Here is a 22067-nt window from a genome sequence, read left to right on the forward strand (position 1 = left end):
CCCCCTTCATCACTTGCTTAGTTAGGGAAAAATTAAAAAATTAAATTTTTTTATTTATTTCCATTTTCCTGTTAGGGCTAGGGTTAGAGTTAGGGTTAGGGCTAGGGTTAGAGTTAGGGTTAGGGCTAGGGTTAGGGCTAGGGTTAGGGCTAGGTTTAGGGCTAGGGTTAGGTTTAGGTCTAGGGTTACGGTTAGGGCTAGGGTTAGGGTTAGGGTTGGGGCTAGGGTTAAGGCTACAGTTAGGGTTGGGGCTAAAGTTAGGGTTAGGGTTGGGGCTAAAGCTAGGGTTTGAATTACATTTACGGTTGGGAATAGGGTTGGGATTAGGGTTAGGGGTGTGTCTGGGTTAGAGGTGTGGTTAGGGTTAGCATTGGGATTAGATTTAGGGGTGTGTTTGGATTAGGGTTTCAGTTATAATTGGGGGGTTTCCACTGTTAAGGCACATCAGGGGCTCTCCAAACGCGACATGGCGTCCGATCTCAATTCCAGCCAATTCTGCGTTGAAAAAGTAAAACAGTGCTCCTTCCCTTCCGAGCTCTCCCGTGCGCCCAAACAGGGGTTTACCCCAACATATGGGGTATCAGCATACTCAGAACACATTGGAGAACAACTTTTGGGGTCCAATTTCTCCCGTTACCCTTGGGAAAATACAAAACTGGGGGCTAAAAAATAATTTTTGTGGAAAAAAAATATTTTTTATTTGCACGGCTCTACGTTATAAACTGTAGTGAAACACTTGGGGGTTCAAAGCTCTCACAACACATATATATGAGTTCCTTAGGGGGTCTACTTTCCAAAATGGTGTCACTTGTGGGGGGTTTCTACTGTTTAGGTACATTAGGGGCTCTGCAAACGCAAAGTGACGCCTGCAGTCCATTCCATCTAAGTCTGCATTCCAAATGGCGCTCCATCCCTTCCGAGCCCTCCCATGCGCCCAAACAGTGGTTCCTCCCCACATATGGGGTGTCAGCGTACTCAGGACAAATTGGACAACAACTTTTGGGGTCCAATTTCTCCTGTTACCCTCGGGAAAATACAAAACTGGGGGCTAAAAAATAATTTTTGTGGGAAAAAATGTTTGTTTTATTTTTACGGCTCTGCATTATAAACTTCTGTGAAGCACTTGGTGGGTCAAAGTGCTCACCACACCTCTAGATAAGTTCCTTAGGGGTCTACTTTCCAAAATAGTGTCACTTGTGGGGGGTTTCAATGTTTAGGCACATCAGTGGCTCTCCAAACGCAACATGGCGTCCCATCTCAATTCCTGTCAATTTTGCATTGAAAAGTCAAACGATGCTCCTTCCCTTCTGAGCTCTCCCATGCGCCCAAACAGTGGTTTACCCCCACATATGGGGTATCAGCGTACTCAGGACAAATTGTACAACAACTTTTGGGGTCCAGTTTCTTCTCTTACCCTTGGGAAAAAAAAATTGGGGGTGAAAATATAATTTTTGTGAAAAAATATGATTTTTTATTTTTACGGTTATGCATTATAAACTTCTGTGAAGCACTTGGTGGGTCAAAGTGCTCACCATACCTCTAGATAAGTTCCTTAGGGGGTCTACTTTCCAAAATGGTGTCACTTGTGGGGGGTTTCAATGTTTAGGCACATCAGGGGCTCTCCAAACGCAACATGGCGTCCCATCTCAATTAATAAACACAAGAAGATATATTGGTATAGTGCTTTAGCAGACTAACATATAACCTAATACCTAAAATTAATTTTTATTAATATAGCAATTAAAATATCATAGACAAAAACCCCTACAGTACCCGCAACTTCAATACACACAATACAGTATATGCATATACCCCTAATAAACCCTACCAGCCCCTGATATACCCTTCATACTAGCGGAGGTTGGCACCCTGATTTGTACGCAAAAATGGCGCCCCCGTTCAACGATGGCTCACCCTGGATTCACACTGGTCCACCCTAGTTTAACAATATAACAACCAGTACATCAAACCAAAAGCCACGAACCACAGGTGCCAAAGAAATGTAGAAAGGAGGTAGAGAATGTGCTGTAGGTGAAATCACCTCAACAAAGTATGCTAATCATAACTGTGAATAAACGGAGACAAATGCAAAATAATGTATCAAAAACAAAACATAACTGACTGATATAGCAAATTGGATACCCAGATATAGACGTATACCAGGACACAGTAGGGAGAGGGAAAGCCTGAATTTCTGACCCTCTAATCTCCCTAAATATGTCCCTACCTTGCTGCGGAGGTTGGCACTCTAAAATCAAATCGCAAGTGGCGCCCCCGCTCTCGTCGGCTCACCCTTGGTGACCCTTCACACTTACCCTCTCAACTCTAAGAGTCTTTTATTACAGAAGGAATCTCAGTGGATTTTTAGAATGGAATCAGTAACTCCTAAGGAGTTAAATGAACAACTTACTTATAGCTGCTTTATTTGAAAATACTTTGAGGTTTTGTTGAGGTTTGTATTGTTGAGTTGATTTCTCCTACAGCATATTCTCTACCTCCTTTCCTTTCTAAATTTCTTTGGCACCTGTGGTTCGTGGCTTTTGGTTTGATGTACTGGTTGTTATATTGTTAAACTAGGGTGGACCAGTGTGAATCCAGGGTGAGCCATCGTTGAGCGGGGGCGCCATTTTTGCGTACAAGTCAGGGTGCCAACCTACGCTGGTAGGAAGGGTATATCAGGGGCTGGTAGGGTTCATTAGGGGTATATGCATATACTGTATTGTGTGTATTGAAGTTTGCATATACTGTATTGTGTGTATTGAAGTTGCGGGTACTGTAGGGGTTTTTGTCTATGATATTTCAATTGCTATATTAATAAAAATTAATTTTAGGTATTAGGTTATATGTTAGTCTGTCCCATCTCAATTCCAGTCAATTTTGCATTGAAAAGTCAAATGGCGCTCCTTTGCTTCCAAGCTCTGTCATGCGCCCAAACAGTGGTTTACCCCCACATAAGGGGTATCGGCGTACTCAGGACAAATTGGACAACAACTTTTGGGGTCCATGTTCTCCTGTTACCGTTGGTAAAATAAAACAAATTGAAGCTGAAGTAAATTTTTTGTGAAAAAAAGTTAAATGTTCATTTTTCCAAAAAATGGAATTTTCACATTCCAAAAATTCCTGTGAAACACATGAAGGGTTAATAAACTTCTTGAATGTGGTTTTGAGCACTCTGAGGGATGCAGTTTTTAGAATGGTGTCACACTTGGGTATTTTCTATCATATAGACCCCTCAAAATGACTTCAAATGAGATGTGGTCCCTAAAAAAAAATGGTGTTGTAAAAATAAGAAATTGCTGGTCAACTTTTAACCCCTTTTAACTCCCTAACAAAAAAAAATTTTGGTTCCAAAATTGTGTTGATGTAAAGTAGACACGTGGAAAATGTTACTTATTAAGTATTTTGCGTGACATATCACTGTGATTTAATTGCATAAAAATTCAAAGTTGGAAAATTGCGAAATTTTCCAAATGTTTGCCAAATTTCCATTTTTTTCACAAATAAATGCAGGTAATATCAAAGAAATTTTACCACTAACATGAAGTACAATATGTCACGAGAAAACAGTGTCAGAATCACCAGGATCTGTTGAAGCGTTCCAGAGTTATAACCTCATAAAGGGACAGTGGTCAGAATTGTAAAAATTGGCCTGGTCATTAACGTGAAAACCACCCTTGGGGGTGAAGGGGTTAAGGGATAAAGTTTATGTTCATGACGCCACCTGTGGTATTCAGTCAGGGTGACCGACGCTGCTTTAAGTGGTCCGCTAGGGTGATGTTATGGCAGCTAGATGGTATACCTTCCCACAGGTGAAGTATATCCCAAGGGCTTCCCGGTGTGTAAATGGTAGTATGGTGAGAGGTGCAGAGAAGCACGAGGACACAAGGTTGCAGTCTCTTTACCTTTACTGAAGACTTCAGCGTCCACAGTCCAGAGCACCAGACCACAGGGCAGGTAGAGCCTGGCCTGTTTGGAGGCAAGTCCAGAGTCCCCTTGTCCAGGTGGAAATCAATAGCCTTCCCTTGCGCTGTAGTGGTGTAGTTCCTTACTGCATAAGCTTCAAATAAGGTCCTCACAGATGTGGTGTCTCTCTCTCTGTCCCCCGTAGTCGGATAGGACAAAACCCATATGACTGGTGGCTTGAGGCTGTTTATAGAGACTGTAGCACGCCCCGGACTCTGAGGGGTGCCACCGTGCCTCCTGGGTGTAGGTGCGGACAGGTAACGTGCAATTAGCTGTCCTGCCGGTCTCTGAAGTAAGGCATAGAGGTCCTTACTACCTTGATGTTCTGGCTACCGGCGTTCTGTGCCTCAGAAGGAGGCAGCCTGTTCAGTGCTGGTCCCCTTCTGGTATCCTCTCCATTGCTTTGCCTTCCTTCACGCTCGCTGCAATACAATTCTGCTTTCAAAATGTCTCTTTCTGGGAGCTGCAGCTCTTAGGGCATGCACAGCTCCGTGGACCCTCTATCCTCCTCAGACGGATGTCTGGAACTGACTCCTCTCTGGAACTAACTAACTTTGCCTACAGACTACCAGTTATATATATATATATGGGGAGTCACCTAGTAAATAGGATCAGAAGCTCCCCCTGGTAGCCTGGAGTGTGAATGTGTTGCATGTTTGTGATACCTGGATACAGTTATCCTTCCTTGCCTCCACACGTAGCATCACTCTCCCCGGGAGGAAAGCAATACCACTGTGAAGACCAGGACCCTGGGGCGCCACACGATACTATAATGATTTCTTTTTTATATTTTTTATTTATTTATTTTACTTTTGCATGCTAAATACATGTTTGTTTAATAATCATTTGTTTTTGTATCACCATTGTTGGAGAACCATATTATTTTTCTCTGTTTTCAGATCTCTGTACGGGCTTGATTTGCAGGTTGAAGTTTAATAGATTACTTTGGGGTGCATATAAATTTTTTACATTTTATTCGTAAGGAAAGAGTGAACAAAAATAAGTATTTTATAGCTTTCACTAAGTGGCATAGTTGCCATTTTAAAAGGTTTGTTCAGTCAAAATATATTGATGACCTATTAATAGTATACAGATAGGTCACCAATATGTAACACCTCTTCACTCTGTGAGCAGTGTGTCTGATCATTCTCACCTCAATATGGTGCTATGCCTCTACCCAAAACTTGCTAGGAGCTCTAGGGGAGTCTTCCTCACATGCCAGGAGTCGACTTAGGAAACCCCTGCCCATGGTGCATGACCACTCACAAGAGATGGTTGCCGCAACCTACCAGTCTTATTTACAGGGAGATGATAGCGAAGCATGCATGGGAAATAAAAGGGACCGGAAAAACAAATAATACCACATAAACCCATACAATTTTATTCTCTTGAGGGTACGGGATGTGTTTGTTGCAGGCCTGGATGTTAAGGATGACACTTTGTCTTTGTGACGTCCGAGGAGACGGACAGAGAGTGGACCCTCTGGGTCACGGTACTGACGCACCCAAGGGCGAGCGGGCCCGGGGGGCTACCCCTATACAGGGACAGTTGGGAGCAGGCCAAAGGAGGTCGAGTACCGCAACAGCTGATGCCAAGAGGGACGGCTCAAGGCTAGGCAGGTTAGGTAAGGCAACAGAAACAAATGGAAGGAAGGTGGCGAGAACCGAAGGCAGACAAGGGAAATGGAGGAAGGGAGAAACTAGGGAATGGGACTGCAAGAGCTTGAATAGACAGGAACGGGCAGGAGACCGAACCACAAGGACCTGAGTTTAAGCACAAGAAGCACAATAATAATCAGGCGCCTCCATTATGGAGGAGCCGCCTGATATAGCCGTGGGAGGTACCTGATTGGAGGGAGGGGAAGCGTGGAAGAGGTTAAGAGGAGTGAGGGGCGGGCGCCCGCGTCCTAAGGCGCATGTGCGGGGCAGACGCAGGGAGAGAGGAAGCGCGGAGACCACGCCGGAATCCCCGGACAGCAGGAGGAGGAACCAGGGAACCGGCGCGGCGCAGAGAGCGGCGACTGCCGCGGGAAGAGCCGGCAGGAGCAGGAGCCGCAGCAGCGGGCAAGACAGCAGGAGGAACCAGAGAACCGGCGCGGCGCAGAGAGCGGCGGCTGCAGCGGGAAGAGCCGACAGGAGCAGGAGCTGCAGCAGCGGGTATGACAGTACCCCCCCTCTTAAGACTCCCCCCTCTGAGGCTGGCCCAGAATCTATTTAGAATCCGTGGGGCATTAACGTTCTCCCTAGGTTCCCAAGACCTCTCTTCAGGACCAAACCCTTTCCAATCAATAAGGTAGAAGACTCTCCCTCTAATTCTCTTCATGGCCAGAATATCCCTTACTTCGAAATCGTTGTCACTGCTTAGAGGCAAAGGAGAGTCAAGTGGTGCAGGACAGAACCGATTAAGGACGAGGGGCTTCAGGAGCGAGACATGGAAGGCATTAGGGACTCGGAGCGAAGCCGGCAACCTCAATTTGTAAGCGACGTCGTTGATACGTCCCAGAATCTCGAAGGGGCTGATGTATCGAGGAGCCAACTTGTAAGAAGGGATCTTCAAACGGATATGTTTAGTAGAAAGCCAGACTTTATCACCAGGACGGTATGGTGGAAGATCTCTTCTCCTCTTATCAGCGTGTCTCTTCATTTGGGCAGAGGCCCGAACGAGTGCCTCCTTTGTCTCTCGCCAGATTTGAGAAAATTCAGAAGAGAGAGTATCTGCAGCAGGTACACCCGAAGAAGAAGACATAGGGAGGGGTACTCCCGGGTTGAGACCGGAGACCGCAAAAAATGGAGATTTAGAAGTAGCCTCACTAGGATGATTATTATGGGCAAACTCAGCCCAAGGGAGAAGAGACACCCAATCATCGTGATGAGCATTGGTAAAGTTGCGTAGATAGGAGGTCAAGATTTGATTTATCCTTTCCACTTGCCCGTTGGTCTGCGGATGGTAGGCGGAGGAGAAATCCAGGGATACGCCTAAGAGCTTACAGAGTGCTCTCCAGAACTTGGAGGTAAATTGAACCCCCCGATCGGACACAATTCGCAGAGGAAGTCCATGTAATCTGAAGATATGAAGGAAAAAAATTCTTGCCAAATCTGAAGCTGAAGGCAGTGCCGGTAAGGGAATGAAATGGGCCATCTTGGAGAAGCGATCCACAACTACAAGGATGGTTGTACACCCAGAGGAGCGAGGCAAATCTGTGACAAAATCCATGGCTATCTGTTGCCAAGGGGCTTCAGGAACGGGTAAAGGATGTAGAAGACCAGAAGGTAGTTCTCTGGGTACCTTGTTTCTAGCACAGGTCATGCAGGAGGCTACGAACTCTGAAACATCTTGTCGTAGGGATGGCCACCAATAATATCGGGAGAGAAGAAGAAACGTCTTCTTAGTGCCGACATGTCCAGCAATCTTAGAGGAATGTCCCCAATGTAATACCTCTGTTCTCTTGTCACACGGGACAAAAGTCTTGCCAGGCGGAACTGAGTGGAGATTTGAAGGAGCTACCATAATGAATTTAGCAGGATCGATGATGTGAGAAGGGACTTCCTCCGTCTCGGGAGATTGCAAGGACCGAGAGAGTGCATCTGCTTTAGCGTTCTTGTCTCCGGGACGAAAATGCAGTTTGAAATCAAAACGAGAAAAGAACAAAGACCACCTAGCTTGCCTGGAATTGAGTCTCTGAGCGGATTGAATGTAGGCCAAGTTCTTGTGATCAGTGAAAATTGCAAAGGGATGAATGGCTCCCTCCAAGAGATAACGCCACTCCTGTAGAGCCAATTTTATAGCCAGCAACTCTCGATCTCCAATAGAATAGTTGCATTCCGCGGGAGAAAACGACTTTGAGAAGAACCCACAAGGAACCAGACGACCAGAGAGAGAGCGTTGAGAGAGGACCGCCCCGGCACCAGTAGAGGAGGCATCCACCTCGAGGATGAAGGGTCTGCTGGCTACAGGCCGATGAAGAACAGGAGCAGAAGCGAAGGCCCGTTTCAAGGAAAGAAAGGCGTCTTCAGCCTCCTGAGGCCAAACGTCTGGTTTTGCTCCTTTCCGGGTAAGGACGACAAGAGGTTTAGTTACTGAAGAGAAATGCGGGACGAACTGTCTGTAGTAGTTTGCGAAGCCTAAAAATCGTTGGATGGCCTTGACCCCAACGGGACGGGGCCACTTGAGAACAGCAGACAATTTCTCTGGGTCCATCTTCAACCCCAAGTCAGAGATAATGTACCCCAGGAAGGGCAAGGAAGTTTGTTCAAATAAACATTTCTCAATCTTCGCATAGAGACGATTCTCCCGAAGACGTTGTAGAACTAGACGGACGCTTCTCCTGTGGGAAGACAAGTCGGGAGAAAAAATAAGGATGTCATCTAAGTATACTACTACACAGGAATACAGTAAGTCACGGAAGATCTCATTCACGAATTCCTGGAAGACTGCTGGGGCATTACAGAGACCAAAAGGCATGACTAGGTATTCATAATGACCATCTCGAGTGTTAAAGGCGGTCTTCCACTCGTCTCCAGCGCGAATTCGGACCAAATTATAGGCCCCTCTCAGATCAAGTTTGGAAAAAATTCGGGCTCCCCTCAAACGGTCGAAAAGCTCAGGGATCAAAGGTAGGGGATATCTGTTCTTGACCGTGATGGCATTCAGGCCCCGGTAGTCAATACAAGGCCGAAGGGATCCATCTTTCTTCCGGACGAAGAAGAAACCGTCTCCAGCCGGGGAAGACGACTTTCGGATGAAACCCTTGGCTAGATTTTCTCGGATGTACTCAGACATGGCCATGGTCTCTGCTGGAGACAAAGGATAGGTTCTTCCTTTAGGAAGAGAAACTCCAGGGATCAGCTCGATTGGATAGTCGAAAGTTCGATGTGGAGGAAGGATCTCTGCATCCTTTTTATCAAAGACATCAGCAAACGAAAGGTAGGCAGAAGGAAGATTTGGAGGGTTGACGGATGCTTGAGGGCGGACAGAACGGGAAACGGGCTGCAGACAACGTTCATGACAACCATGCCCCCATCGGAGAATCTCCCCAGAGCGCCAATCCAGAACTGGCTCGTGCGACCTGAGCCAGGGTAAACCCAAAAGTAGAGCATGAGACAGGTAGGGCAAAACATAAAATGCTATCCTCTCCCGGTGTAGAGCTCCAATCTGCATCTCCAACTCGAGGGTAACCATTTTAATGGGGACAGAAAGCGGTTTGCCGTCTACTGCAGAGATTTGACGCGGAGTTTCAAGAGCAACCACTGGTATCTGAAACTGGTTCACCACGTCCTCACGAATGAAATTACCAGCCGCACCCGAGTCCACATATGCCTCCACAGACCTGCGCTCCCGACCTAAGAAAATCAAAGCTGAGATGGTTAAGGGTAGAGAGGGATTAGGGTCACCTAGGAAGGCCTCTCTTACCTGGCCTAGGTGGAGGAGTTTCCCGGCCTCTCTGGGCAGGAACGTAGGAAATGATTGACCCCTCCGCAGTAGAGACACAAGCCCTGTGCCAACCTCTCCTTACGTCGCTGCTCCGACAATTTAACACGATCTACCTGCATCGGCTCCGGGGCAGGTAAAGCGGAGGGTTTGAAGGAAGGAGAACCGGATGCCAAATTGGTTTTAAAAGGCCTCCTCTCCCTGACTAACTCCCGAGAGCGTTCCTGGAAGCGTAAATCAATACGCGTGGCCAGGGATATAAGGTCCTCCAAGGTAGTGGGAGTATCCCGGCCAGCGAGCTCGTCCTTAATCTTGGACGAAAGCCCTCTCCAAAAAGCCCCTACCAATGCCTCGTTATTCCATCCGAGCTCAGAGGAAAGAGTTCGGAAGCGGATTGCATATTGCCCAACTGTGAGATTTCCTTGTTGCAGGTTAAAGAGGGATTCTGTAGTAGAAGCCACCCGACCTGGCTCATCAAAGACCCTCCGAAAAGTATCTAAGAAAATCTGAATGCTGGCTACTACCGGATCATCCCGCTCCCATAAAGGGTTTACCCAGGCTAGGGCCTCCCCCTCCAGATGAGACACAATGAAGGCCACTTTAGCACGATCTGATGGATACTGCTGGGGTAGAAGCTCGAAGTGAAGACGGCACTGGTTCAAAAAACCCCGACATAATTTGGGGTCACCGCTATACCTAGGGGGCTTTCCCAAACGAGGAGGGGGAGGTGGTATTGAATCACGGCGAGAGACTGAAGCAGCGGTAGTAGATTGTAGAGAGAGTAAACGGTCGTCAACGGACGCCATATAGGTGAGGATATGGGACTGGGTATCTCGCTGCTGCGCAAGCTCCTGCTGGAGACCTGCTAACAGTGGAGCGTTACTAGGATCAGAAGTCTGCAGGGCTGTCAAACGAGAGTCCATAGATTTCATGACCGACATGATCCGGGTCTGATTCTCCCGTAAGAACAACAACTCTTTCTGAGTTGCCGCAGAGGCACCAGCGGGGTCCATGGCCTGATTATACTGTGACGTCCGAGGAGACGGACAGAGAGTGGACCCTCTGGGTCACGGTACTGACGCACCCAAGGGCGAGCGGGCCCGGGGGGCTACCCCTATACAGGGACAGTTGGGAGCAGGCCAAAGGAGGTCGAGTACCGCAACAGCTGATGCCAAGAGGGACGGCTCAAGGAGAGGCAGGTTAGGTAAGGCAACAGAAACAAATGGAAGGAAGGTGGCGAGAACCGAAGGCAGACAAGGGAAATGGAGGAAGGGAGAAACTAGGGAATGGGACTGCAAGAGCTTGAATAGACAGGAACGGGCAGGAGACCGAACCACAAGGACCTGAGTTTAAGCACAAGAAGCACAATAATAATCAGGCACCTCCATTATGGAGGAGCCGCCTGATATAGCCGTGGGAGGTACCTGATTGGAGGGAGGGGAAGCGTGGAAGAGGTTAAGAGGAGTGAGGGGCGGGCGCCCGCGTCCTAAGGCGCATGTGCGGGGCAGACGCAGGGAGAGAGGAAGCGCGGAGACCACGCCGGAATCCCCGGACAGCAGGAGGAGGAACCAGGGAACCGGCGTGGCGCAGAGAGCGGCGACTGCCGCGGGAAGAGCCGGCAGGAGCAGGAGCCGCAGCAGCGGGCAAGACAGCAGGAGGAACCAGAGAACCGGCGCGGCGCAGAGAGCGGCGGCTGCAGCGGGAAGAGCCGACAGGAGCAGGAGCTGCAGCAGCGGGTATGACAGTCTTTAAGTGACAGCAGACATGTTCTTAACTAATAACACTTAACCCACAAATGGCTGCAGCAATTCAAGTATTACCGTCCAACGTTGGGGACTGAATGCCGTGGATGTTGACGCGCTTACAGGAACCATTGCACTTAATAACAAATGAGTACAAAACCCTTGTCACGCCCACAGGGTGAAATGATGTATAGTGGACTCACTAGACCACTGATGTGCAGTGGCAGCTGTATACCCAATACTCAAGAGACAAAAGAATGAGCTTTAAAACCAAAAACATTTATTAAAGAAAGTTTAACAAAAGGGAAAAGATGCCTGAGAGGAGGACCCTCTGGATCACAACACTGTACCTTGTAGTGGAGCACCGGGCACGGTATATCCTTATACAGGGATTCCCCTGTTACAACACTAGGAGGCCAAAAATGCCACAAATCCTGAACCAGAGGGACGACCCATACAGACTGGATAGAAGAGACTGTGGAATACTGGCTCTGTCAGTGGAGAGAATCCCAGATGCTCCGTGTAATTCCCGGAAAGGCAGAACCCACCAGTAGAGGTGTCTGGAAGGTTCCGCGAGGAGAGGCTTGGTCAGCCTGGAGCGGGATCTGGCATGTCCAGAGGAATCCAGGATAGGGAACAGCCAGAAGAGGATTCTGTGGAGGCAGAGATATTAGTATAAAGCAAAGTAACAGTATTCAAATCTCAGAGCACAGCAGAGTGTGGCCTGAGCCATAGACAACAATCCTACAGAAGAACACATTGCCCAGGCACCTCCCTCAAGGGGAGGATGCCTTTTATGCACAGAGCATCACAACACAGACAGCCCTAGTTGAGAACTGGTGCCCTGCTGCTTTAAGTATTTGCAGGAAGCAGGGCACGCCTCCTAAGAGCATTTCCAGGAGACCTGCCAAGGGGATGCAGGTTCCTAGCAGGCAACGGAACCATCGGTCATCTCGAGCCACGGACAGGGTGAGCAGTACCGGGGGGCTGCATGATAGGCAACGGTCTCCATGCACAGCGGAGACCGGACTCACAGCAGGGAAAGAGTGGGTGAGGTGCATAGCACCACATGATGAGCTCTGGTCTCCCTGTCCATGAGAGACCATGCCCACGGCTGAGTGCATGACAATCCTCCTCATTGATGGTCCAATGTTTTATTTTATTCATAATTTTTTAAATGTTATTTTATCTGCTTTTTGCTGCATCTATTAATTCAATTAGGGGACTTGAACCTGTGATCGTCTGATCACTTGTAATATATAGAGCACTAACACAGTATTGTTGGATATAGTAATTCTCCTTTGAAGCCCAGCCACAAGTGAGCCCGCTCCATACATTCACTACCATCTTGCACTGTACATGTACGGTGTACAATCGCTATTGACAATGTAATATAAGGAGTTAACTAGTCCTCTCCTGCGAGCCAGTGATTACTCTGTGTTGTTGCATGCAGCAGGAAATGAGCAGGATGAGAGAGCAGGTGCCCAGAAATCCCCAAGGGACCCAAACTTGACTTTTCAGTCAATGTCAAGTGGCACGTTCTATTGGTCATCAAAAGCCAATGTTGTGTTGGGAAGCAGTTAATGGAGTGAATGGTACATTTTTATTCACAGTTTGAGTAAAAGAAATTAATAATATTTCTCTCTCTTGGTGTCTCACTCTAGAAGCATGTTGACAAACATCACAGTAGGTTATTTGGTTTCTGGGGAAAATGTCCTTTACCTTTCATTTAAAAATTAGATTAAACTGTAATCTTTCATGTATCTGTATTGATTGTTCCGCATCACGGTATTTTGAAAAAGTCTACAATAATATTTTATACATTTTTCATTATGTTTAAAAAAGTGAGGGAACACTTAAATCATACATCAGATCTCAATGAATGATAGATTCAAATTGAAAATCTTTACTGGCATACATTTTGTAAATCATTGCAAACAAAGTAATATATCAATAGTTAATTGAAGCCAGTCATGAAGCAAAAAGGGTCTGGATTCCAAATAACCCTAAAAATAAAAGTAAAAAATGAAAGTCTCAAATGGATCCAATTTGCTTGAAATTGAGCAAAACTCATATTGTAACTCGTTAGTGTTCATGGCCCACCCTTATCTGTGAACACTCCCAACAGCATAAGAACATGCTGTATAATGCATAATGTCCCAGAGTTTCTCAACTAGATTCAGATCAGGGGATTGTGAGGGCAAGTCAATGGCTTCAATGCTTTAGTCATCCAGGAATTGCTCACACACTCAGACCACACAGAACCGCATAATCTTGCACCTGGAGGAACCCAGGAGCCACTACACAAGTGGGAGGTCTAACAATGACTCTGAGGATATCATCCCATTACCTAAAATTATTAAGTGTACCTGTGTGCACATATCACATAACAGGATGTTTAGCCCTCATGTCATCCTCCTGGAGTCTGTTTCTGATAGCTTGGTCACACCAGTAGCGAACTGAAGATCATTTTGTACTGCTCTTGTATTTAGTACCTGTTTCTCCAGATGACTGGTCCCACTGCTAGGTTGATTCTATGATCCTGAGTGATTCTCTTCATGTAAGTCTCCTGGTATCTACTCTATGCTTTTGAGATTGTGCTGGGAGACAACATGTGTTGGTGTACCTTCCTAGAGGAGCTGAAATTTGTGTGCAACATGAATGGGCTTCATATATGCCTCATGCTACCTGTAGTGAAAAGCACACTAGAAAAAAGCAAAACTGGTCACTAATCAGCCAAGAAGGGTAAAGAGACAGGAATTATTTGCGGCGTAAACCTGCAAGACTATTCCGTTTTTGAGGGTTGTCTTTCTCTTGCCTTTCCAGTACATTTGTTGTCCCTTTCACTTTCACTAAAGGAGATTAAATTGATTCATAATTTCTTTGTGATTCCTAACTGTACAGATTGAAGTCTCCGAAGGTCAATTGACTTGAGGTTATACTTTGATGATTAACTGTTCTTTTACATTTTTAGGCAGTGGTACTTAATACAATAGCAATATCAGCAATAGTAAGGGTATGTGCACACGTTCAGGATTTTTTGCGTTATTTTCGAGTTTTTTTTTAAAAACGCGATAAAAACGCATAACAAATGCACACATATGCCTCCTATCATTTAGAATGCATTCTGCAATTTTTGTGCACATGATGAACTTTTTTCCGCGAAAAAAACCCCATTGTGGTAAAAAAAGCAGCATGTTCATTAATTTTGCAGATTTTTCGCGGTTTTCCCGCTATTTAATGCATTGGGAAAAAAATGCTAAAAAAACGCATAAAAAACGCATACGGATTTCTGGCAGAAATGTCCGTTTTTTGTCAGGAAATTTCTGCAAGAAATCCTGAACATGTGCTCATACCCTAATAGTATAGTACTCCTTTATATAGAGTGTTTACTGTAAAATGTAAATAAATATTTAATTTAAAATGCTTTAAAGAGATTGTTATTTAAAAAAATGATAAACAAAAAAATCACCATTTTTGGACAATGCTGTCTAATTTTGTAGCATATTCCCAGACTGTACAATTATTGAGTCTATCGTTTTGTTATAATACATGTAACTGTACAAAATATAAATTTGTTTTTTAGATTTTGCATCTCGCTATCCTACTTTATGGACAGAGCAAGTGAAAAGTAGACAAAATAGAACTCACAGAAATTCAGGTAAGGCAAATTTATATTTAAAAATAAGTGGTAAATTATAGTTGCATTCAGTCCATTAAAAGACCGGCAAAAACATAAAAATCGCTCATAGCCATCCCAAGAGGACTCACAAGTGAATGACTCTCAAGTGTGCAATCTATCAGCAAAACATTTACCCAAGCTTAAATCGATGTTCTAGTCAAAGGCTTCTCATTTTTGCGCTCATGTGCTTTCAATCTCTACCAGACCTTCTAAGATATTAACACATTGTCTAGAAATCTTACTGCTAGGAAACATTTTCTTTTCAGAAAATACTGCTTCAGAAGATTTGAATTTGATATACCATAATGATACAGGTATAGCCTAGTCTAATACTAATCCTATTTTTTTAAACAGATTGCTTTTTCAAGGGATCCAGGTTTGACATTTCAAGGTCTAACAAGTGTATGTCAACCTAATATTATAGCTATATTTTTCTGAACAGATTATTGTTTCTTCGTTGCAAAATAATTCTGTTGATACTCAAGAGACAGGTGACATCAATCAATCATCTTCCTTTACTGCTAAACCCATGATTTCTAATCAATAAATTTTAGACCACTGTGTTTAGATAGATTTCAGGAGTTGGTCATGGAACAAAGTGGTGTCTCTGCATACTCATAATAAACAGCATAATATCTGTAGTAAACAAAACCTTACTGGATTTAAAAAAACTCAAACTCAAGACTGCCGTGACCTTGTTGCTTAAACAAGATCTTACTAAACTTGTACAGTAAGGATCAGCCCTGAATTTATTTAATAAGTAATAAATGGGATATATAATTATTGAACAGCCCACCATTACTCATTCTCATTCCTTTCCTAAAATTCTTAATGAAGGTTTTCCTCCCTCTTCCTGCCCAATAGTTGTTTGTATTTGATCCCTAAATGAGAACCTGTGTGAATGGGTGGATAAATAGCCCTCTTCAGCTCTTGATTGAATTTATTCCTGGGAATTTCAAGCACACAACACATGTCTTATTTGCCTTAAATGAATTTAAATGGAAACATAATTTTGTATGGTTAATGGCTGATGTATGCTCACTGTATATTTCTATACCACATGATTTGACATTAATATTGGCACAATGATTTTTTCATACTTATAGTGAGTACACAACAGATGTAAAATCCTTTCTGATTTCTGCAATTCATTTTTTGCTAAAAAATAACTATTTTTCATATGAATCACAATTTAGTTACAGAAGACTAGTGTATCGATAGGGCTAAATTTTCCCCATCAGTAGCAAATATATATATGGCATGGTGTGAGTTCAAATACTTTCATTGTTCCCATTTTTAACTTATGAGACATATTGTCGGGTGTGGTCTTTACATCGATGACCTGCTGCTCATTTGGATCGGCGATGTGGTGACTGGAGCGCCCCCAGACACAGGGCCGCGGGGTACTCGGTACCGGGCCTCTCAGGCTCAGTTCTGAGATTGTCACGGTGGCTAGACCAGGTCCGTGACCCTGCTAAGGGGCGTCCAATGAAAGTTGTAAGTGGTGATGCGTGGTGCAGGTCGCGATGAATAACGAGGACACAGGGTTGCAGTCTCTTTACCTCTTTACTGAAGGCTTCAAGGTCCTCAATCCAGAGTACGGTTAACAGGGCTGTCTGAGACCGGCCGGTCCGATGGCACCTCCAGAGTTCCCTTTGCAGGTGGAAATCGGTGCCTACCTTCTAGCGCCTGTGTGTTGTAGTATTTCCCTGCTGAGCACCACGGGATAGTCCTCACAACTGTTGTGTCTGTTTCTGATGTTCTTTCCCACAACTTATGTCTGTTCTGATGTTCTTCTCCGTTCCCCAGATGATATGGATAGGACGCACCCGTATGACGGGTAGGCCTGGAGTTCTTCCGGGACCCTAGTGACGCCCCTCTCCCACAGTTGCCCCCTATGTCTGCTTAGGTGATTTAGGTGAGACAGCCAACCTATAATTAACTGTCCTGTTGGTTTGAAGTAATGCTTGGAGCCCAATACTTCCTCGGCATTCCGGCCACCGGCTACGTGCCTCAATAGGATGTTGCCTCGATCTTACAGCACGACTCCTATTGGTGTTATCTCCTTTCTGCTTTGATCTTGTTTCTCACTCTCCACAATAAACCTCACTTCTTGTCCTTTCTTGAGATACCGCCGTGATGTAGTGCAGGGGCGGTTCCTTAACGTTCTTTCCTGTTCGCTAGGCCTCTGTCAGGATCCCACCCCTGACAGGGACCCCCCTGAATCTTCCCCTGCAACACCCTCTGCCACAGGATGTTGCCTGGTTCCAACCCAGTCAGCTTCTCCCTAACTTTCTATCTAACCCCCAGTTTTACCAGATTGTGAGGAGTGGCCTAATACATAGCACCCTTAGCTCCCCCTGGAGGCCAGACTATGAAGTGTATTGGTCTCTGTGATACCTGGTCAGGTGAACTCCTTCAGTGCCATCAGACGTACCATCACTCCCCTTAGTGGCGGAGCATCAGTACTGCAACGACAAGGACTCTGGGGCGCTGCAGTGACCATACCAGACATCAATCCTTATTTTCATTCAAATTGTTTGAATTTATCATTTACATTTTCTTATAACTGTTACATACATTACTTTTGTAGATATTAAGGGCAACAGTAATATATATATTTGGTTGAGGCACAGATGCCATTTCAATTGTAACATACGAGCTGTTTTTATCTTTGGTTAATCCACTTTGCAATCGACTTGTTGAAACAGGTAAGTACTGGTTAAAAGCTCACCTGCCTGTTGACTGTACTCTTTCATTCACATGGTTTATTCGTTCACTTACTATTGTTTTTTTGTACTATAAACTGTGTTTCTTGAATTCCATTACTTGCTAAGACTAAGAATACTTTTCGGGTTTGAAACACGTCAGATGAATAATTTCGTCAGAGGAATATTTTTTCCTTGTTGTTCTGAATTTTAATAAGAAGAATAAAGCTACATTTTTTAATCCGCACCTGAGTGCTGGACGTCCTTCCTTTTGCTCTGCTGTGTACGATGCCTCTATCAGGATTTCACTACTAATTGCCAAGTGAGCTGGTCCTCTATCTGGTTCATGTTTTTTGCAATGCTTCATCTAAATTAGAAACGTGACAATAAAAAAATGTGGGATCAAAGAGGTAGGACAGCAAAATGTTTAAGATGTTTATTACTTTGTAGAGAGTTGGGTATTTTGTTCAATAGCAATAACTGGTTAGTAACAAATGGTATCCTAGAACTAATCCAGTCTGAAAGTCTAAGTATATGGCTGGAACACTATTATGGGCTCATTTTAATCCAAAGGACCTACTGTGGTTTTATGTCTTTCCAATAATAATTGGGTAGATTTATCAAACAGCTTAGACATTCTTTAAAACTGTATAACATGATATACTTTCACATTTATCTTTTTAGGTTGATGTTGCAATTGTGTGCTGGAGTTGTAACTTTTTGTCATTAGTTATAAAATATACCGTATGTATCCATTTCTAAAAGTGTAGAACCCATACATGACAGATCTGGTGCAGAATGTGTGCCTGCGGTAACGTCAGTATAAGATACATTTATTATGAGCCCTGCTGTAGTTTAGATTATAGAAATAGTTCAAATTACGATTTCTAGTGAGTGCCAGGAATTGTCTGTACTCCAATATTGATAGATTGTGTCTGATTATTAAATCCATGTGTCTTGTTGCTTTTATGCTGTATGTATTCAGGATGTCTATACTGACTTCTCTGTATTTACAGGCTTGCCAGATACAGATTTCTGGCAGTTCTTTGTTTTTTCTATGAAAAAGAAAGTTTAGAAGCAATATGATTTAGCATACTGTACGCAACAGGATAATTGGCAATCATAAGAACAGAGGTTACATAGTATAGTTCAAAAAGGACCCACATGCCTATTAAGAGTTAACTGAGGGATGAAAAATTATAGAAAAAGAAGGGGTATAATTGCATCTACAATGCATGAACCAGTTCAAAAAGAGCACATTTTCCCTCTGGATCCAGATTGATGATCGACTGAACCAATATTCAGAAGAAGAATTTTAATCATTTGCATATATACTTATGTTATTTCTTCTAAAAAGAAAAAAGGAAAAAAAAATCTTCCAAGCCTTTCTGGAAACCTTTGCTGATTCCCGCTGTGACCAGCTCCTGAGGTAGGATGTTCCCCAGAATAATCATTCTCATAGTAAAGAAGCTTTGTCTCCACTGGAGATTGAAACTTTTTTCTCCCGATGGAGATAGTGTCCCATATTTTAAGGAGGTTTTGCATGAGCAAGTTTGACCATTTTTTGCATGGCCATTTAAGTACTTGTACAAATTAATCATGTCTTCCTTTACATCTATCTTCTCAAGACTAAATAAATGTCATTATTTTAATACTTAATTATAACTAAGACTCTCCATGCCTTTATCAGTTTTGTGGCTCTTCTTTGTAGCGTTTCTAAATACAGAGTATCCTTTCTACGAGCTGGGGCCCTGAACTGAACTGCATATTGCAGTTGAGGTCCTGTTTCGCTGGTCCAAGCCTTTTTCAATCCATCCATGACAATTTTCTGCTGCTGATTGACATTGCATGCTGTCATTTAGTGAGTGATGTACAAGTACACCCAGATCCTTCTTTACAAGTGACTCTCCTAATTTTACTCCCTTTAGAAAAGAACATATGTTGTCTGCGTATTATGTGCATAATTTTACAGTTTTCTACATTGAACCTTATCTGCCAAGGCAATGCCAAAACACTCAGTTTGGCCAAGTGAGCTTATAACTTATGAACAGTGTCAGACTGGGGTGCTAAGGGTCCACCAGTAATCAACTCCAGGGCACCATTTTTCAGCCACATGCAAATGTATCATTATCCTCAATCACAAACTTATATAACAATGAACTTAGATTGTTAAATAAGATTCCTTGTTTGTACATAGTGATTCAAGAATATTGTGCCAAGTACTGCTCATATAAGACGGTGGTGGCCCACTCTTACACAGGGGCCCACTGGAGGAATCTCCTGTGGGCCACTCCAGGCTGCTTATGAAGATCTTACAAAAACAGAATTATACTCCATCTCTTGGTGTAATCTGCAAAAGCAGAAGCAATGATATTAATCCCATCTTTTTTCTCATTAAAGGGGTAATCTGGGACTATAATCATATTTTACTTTGGGCCTTAGAACTAACAGGCCACTGGCACAGAGTGGTCACAAACTGCTCTTGCCAGTGATACTGTGTCTTCCACTGATGTCACGTCAATGGAGCAGTGTCTTTTATTCCACTCTACTCTATTGATGGGGTGTGACTGCCAATGTTATTATGAGTGACAGCAGGCTCCCCACTGATAAGTGTGGGAAATGGGCTGTCAAGCAGTATAACATCAGCAAAGATGACCCATCAACAGAGCAGCCAGAACAGAAAAAGCTACTCTGTTGACGTAAATCAGCTAAATCGAGCAGTCAGTGACTACTCTTAGTCAGCGCCAGATAGAATAGCCATGTAGTTAGCAACTAACTTCTTGTTATGTTTATACTATGATCCAAAAAACTAATATAATCTTGGATAATCCCTTTAACAAATATGTTGAATAATAGCGGAACTAGCACTGAACCTCGTGTTCAGCACTTTTAACTGGAAACCATTTGCAGTATGGATGTTAATCTTGTAGGTCTATTATTACCTGGGAAACACCTGGAGCCCTTTTAGAAAATAGGCACCATATTGGCCTTGCACCAGTCACCTCACACTTTACCAGTCACTACAGAAGTTCTAAAAATGATGCGCAGAGGCCTGTCAGTATCTGAGCTAAGTTCTTTAACAACTCTTGGATGCGGCATTTATGGACATGAGACCTTCTTCACATTGATTAGCTTAGCTTAGACTACATCTATTTTATATTATATTATGTATGGAAGTACGGTATATTATTTTCTCCTTACCGTCATATGACTCAATAGTTCATCACATGTTGGGTGCTGGAATAAAGAGCAGGCACAGGTCCAGGGCCCATACTATACCCAGGAGATGGCACTGACAGTAGCATTTAAAGGCGGCAATCAATCAGTAACAGTGACATTTAACCCCTTAGTCCAAAGTCTGTTTCCACCTGCCTGACCAGTGTCACGTTGTGGTAATAAATCTGGAATGCTTCAACCTATACCAGTGATTGTCAGACTGTTTTCAATGGCACATTGCAGTTGATGGTAATCGTAAATATAGTTATAGTGAAAATATATAAAAATTTGTAATTGAAATTTTATGCACTTAAAACAGATAACTATATTGCACAAAATAGTTAAAAAATGTTTTTTTAATTTTTGTTTATTAAGATATTAGAAGAGTTAAAAGTTTAGCAGCGATATTTCATTTTTTCAATTAAATTTACAATATTTACATTTTTAGGGAGCACTTCACTTTAGAAGTGACTTTGAATAGCATATAGATCAAAATATCTGTAAAGAAGACCCAATTTTAAAATCTGCTCCCCTCAAAGTATTCAAAATTGCCTTCAGTCAATTTGTTGTCCCTTTCAGTGGTTCACAGGCAAACTGGAAGTAAAAAAGGAAAATTACATTTTTTTTTTATAAAAATGTTGCTTTAGCATCAAATGTTTAATACTCACAAGAATAAAAGTAGTAAAAGTAGGGGAAGCATTATTCTCATGTTTGTCTATTTATAGCCCAATCTACCTAACCATGGACAATACTTATAATTTTTATTAACATTTGCATATTTATCATCTCGTATGTTAGTATATATCTGACCGCTGTTGCTTATTTGCTGAGATTGAAATTAGAGTTATGTACCCACTGACTTCCATTGCTTTACCTTTTTTCTCCCTTTTATCCCCATATAGATATTTATGCTGCCATTATTTTATTTAATATTTTTAATGCATATCTAATAAAATTAAATATATTATGGACACCATAATTTGTTCTGCAATTTTTCAAATACTGACACAGATACTTAATATTTGATTGGAAAGTTAATGATTGAACACATAGCAGGGCTTGGATTGGAAGAAGTGCTATTTGGTTTTTGGAGCACAATTTTTGTTGGAACAAATTGCTGTCACATTTGCAGAACTTCCGGGTTGACAAAACAGCAGAAACCCCAACAAGTGACCCCAATTTGGAAACTACACATCTCTGAGAATTCATGTTCAGGTGTGTTGACTATCTTGAACCTTCAGGTGATTCACAGAAATGTATAAAATTAGGTCATGAAAATTAAATTACAGTGGGTACGGAAAGTATTCAGAACCCTTTACATTTTTCACG

At 43.4% G+C, this 22067-nt stretch overlaps 1 protein-coding gene across 1 annotated transcript in view; it reads left to right on the top strand.

Annotated features, from left to right (window-relative positions):
- SMOC2 (SPARC related modular calcium binding 2) overlaps window positions 1–22067 on the top strand; it is a 640791-nt gene that overhangs the window by 234986 nt on the left and 383738 nt on the right. The window contains exon 7 of the mRNA XM_077283220.1: window positions 14719–14793. Coding sequence (XP_077139335.1) covers window positions 14719–14793 — 75 coding nt within the window. The remainder of the gene's footprint in view (window positions 1–14718; window positions 14794–22067) is intronic.

This window comes from Ranitomeya variabilis, chromosome 2 (assembly GCF_051348905.1).
Source record: "Ranitomeya variabilis isolate aRanVar5 chromosome 2, aRanVar5.hap1, whole genome shotgun sequence".
Classification (NCBI taxonomy): Eukaryota; Metazoa; Chordata; class Amphibia; order Anura; family Dendrobatidae; genus Ranitomeya; species Ranitomeya variabilis.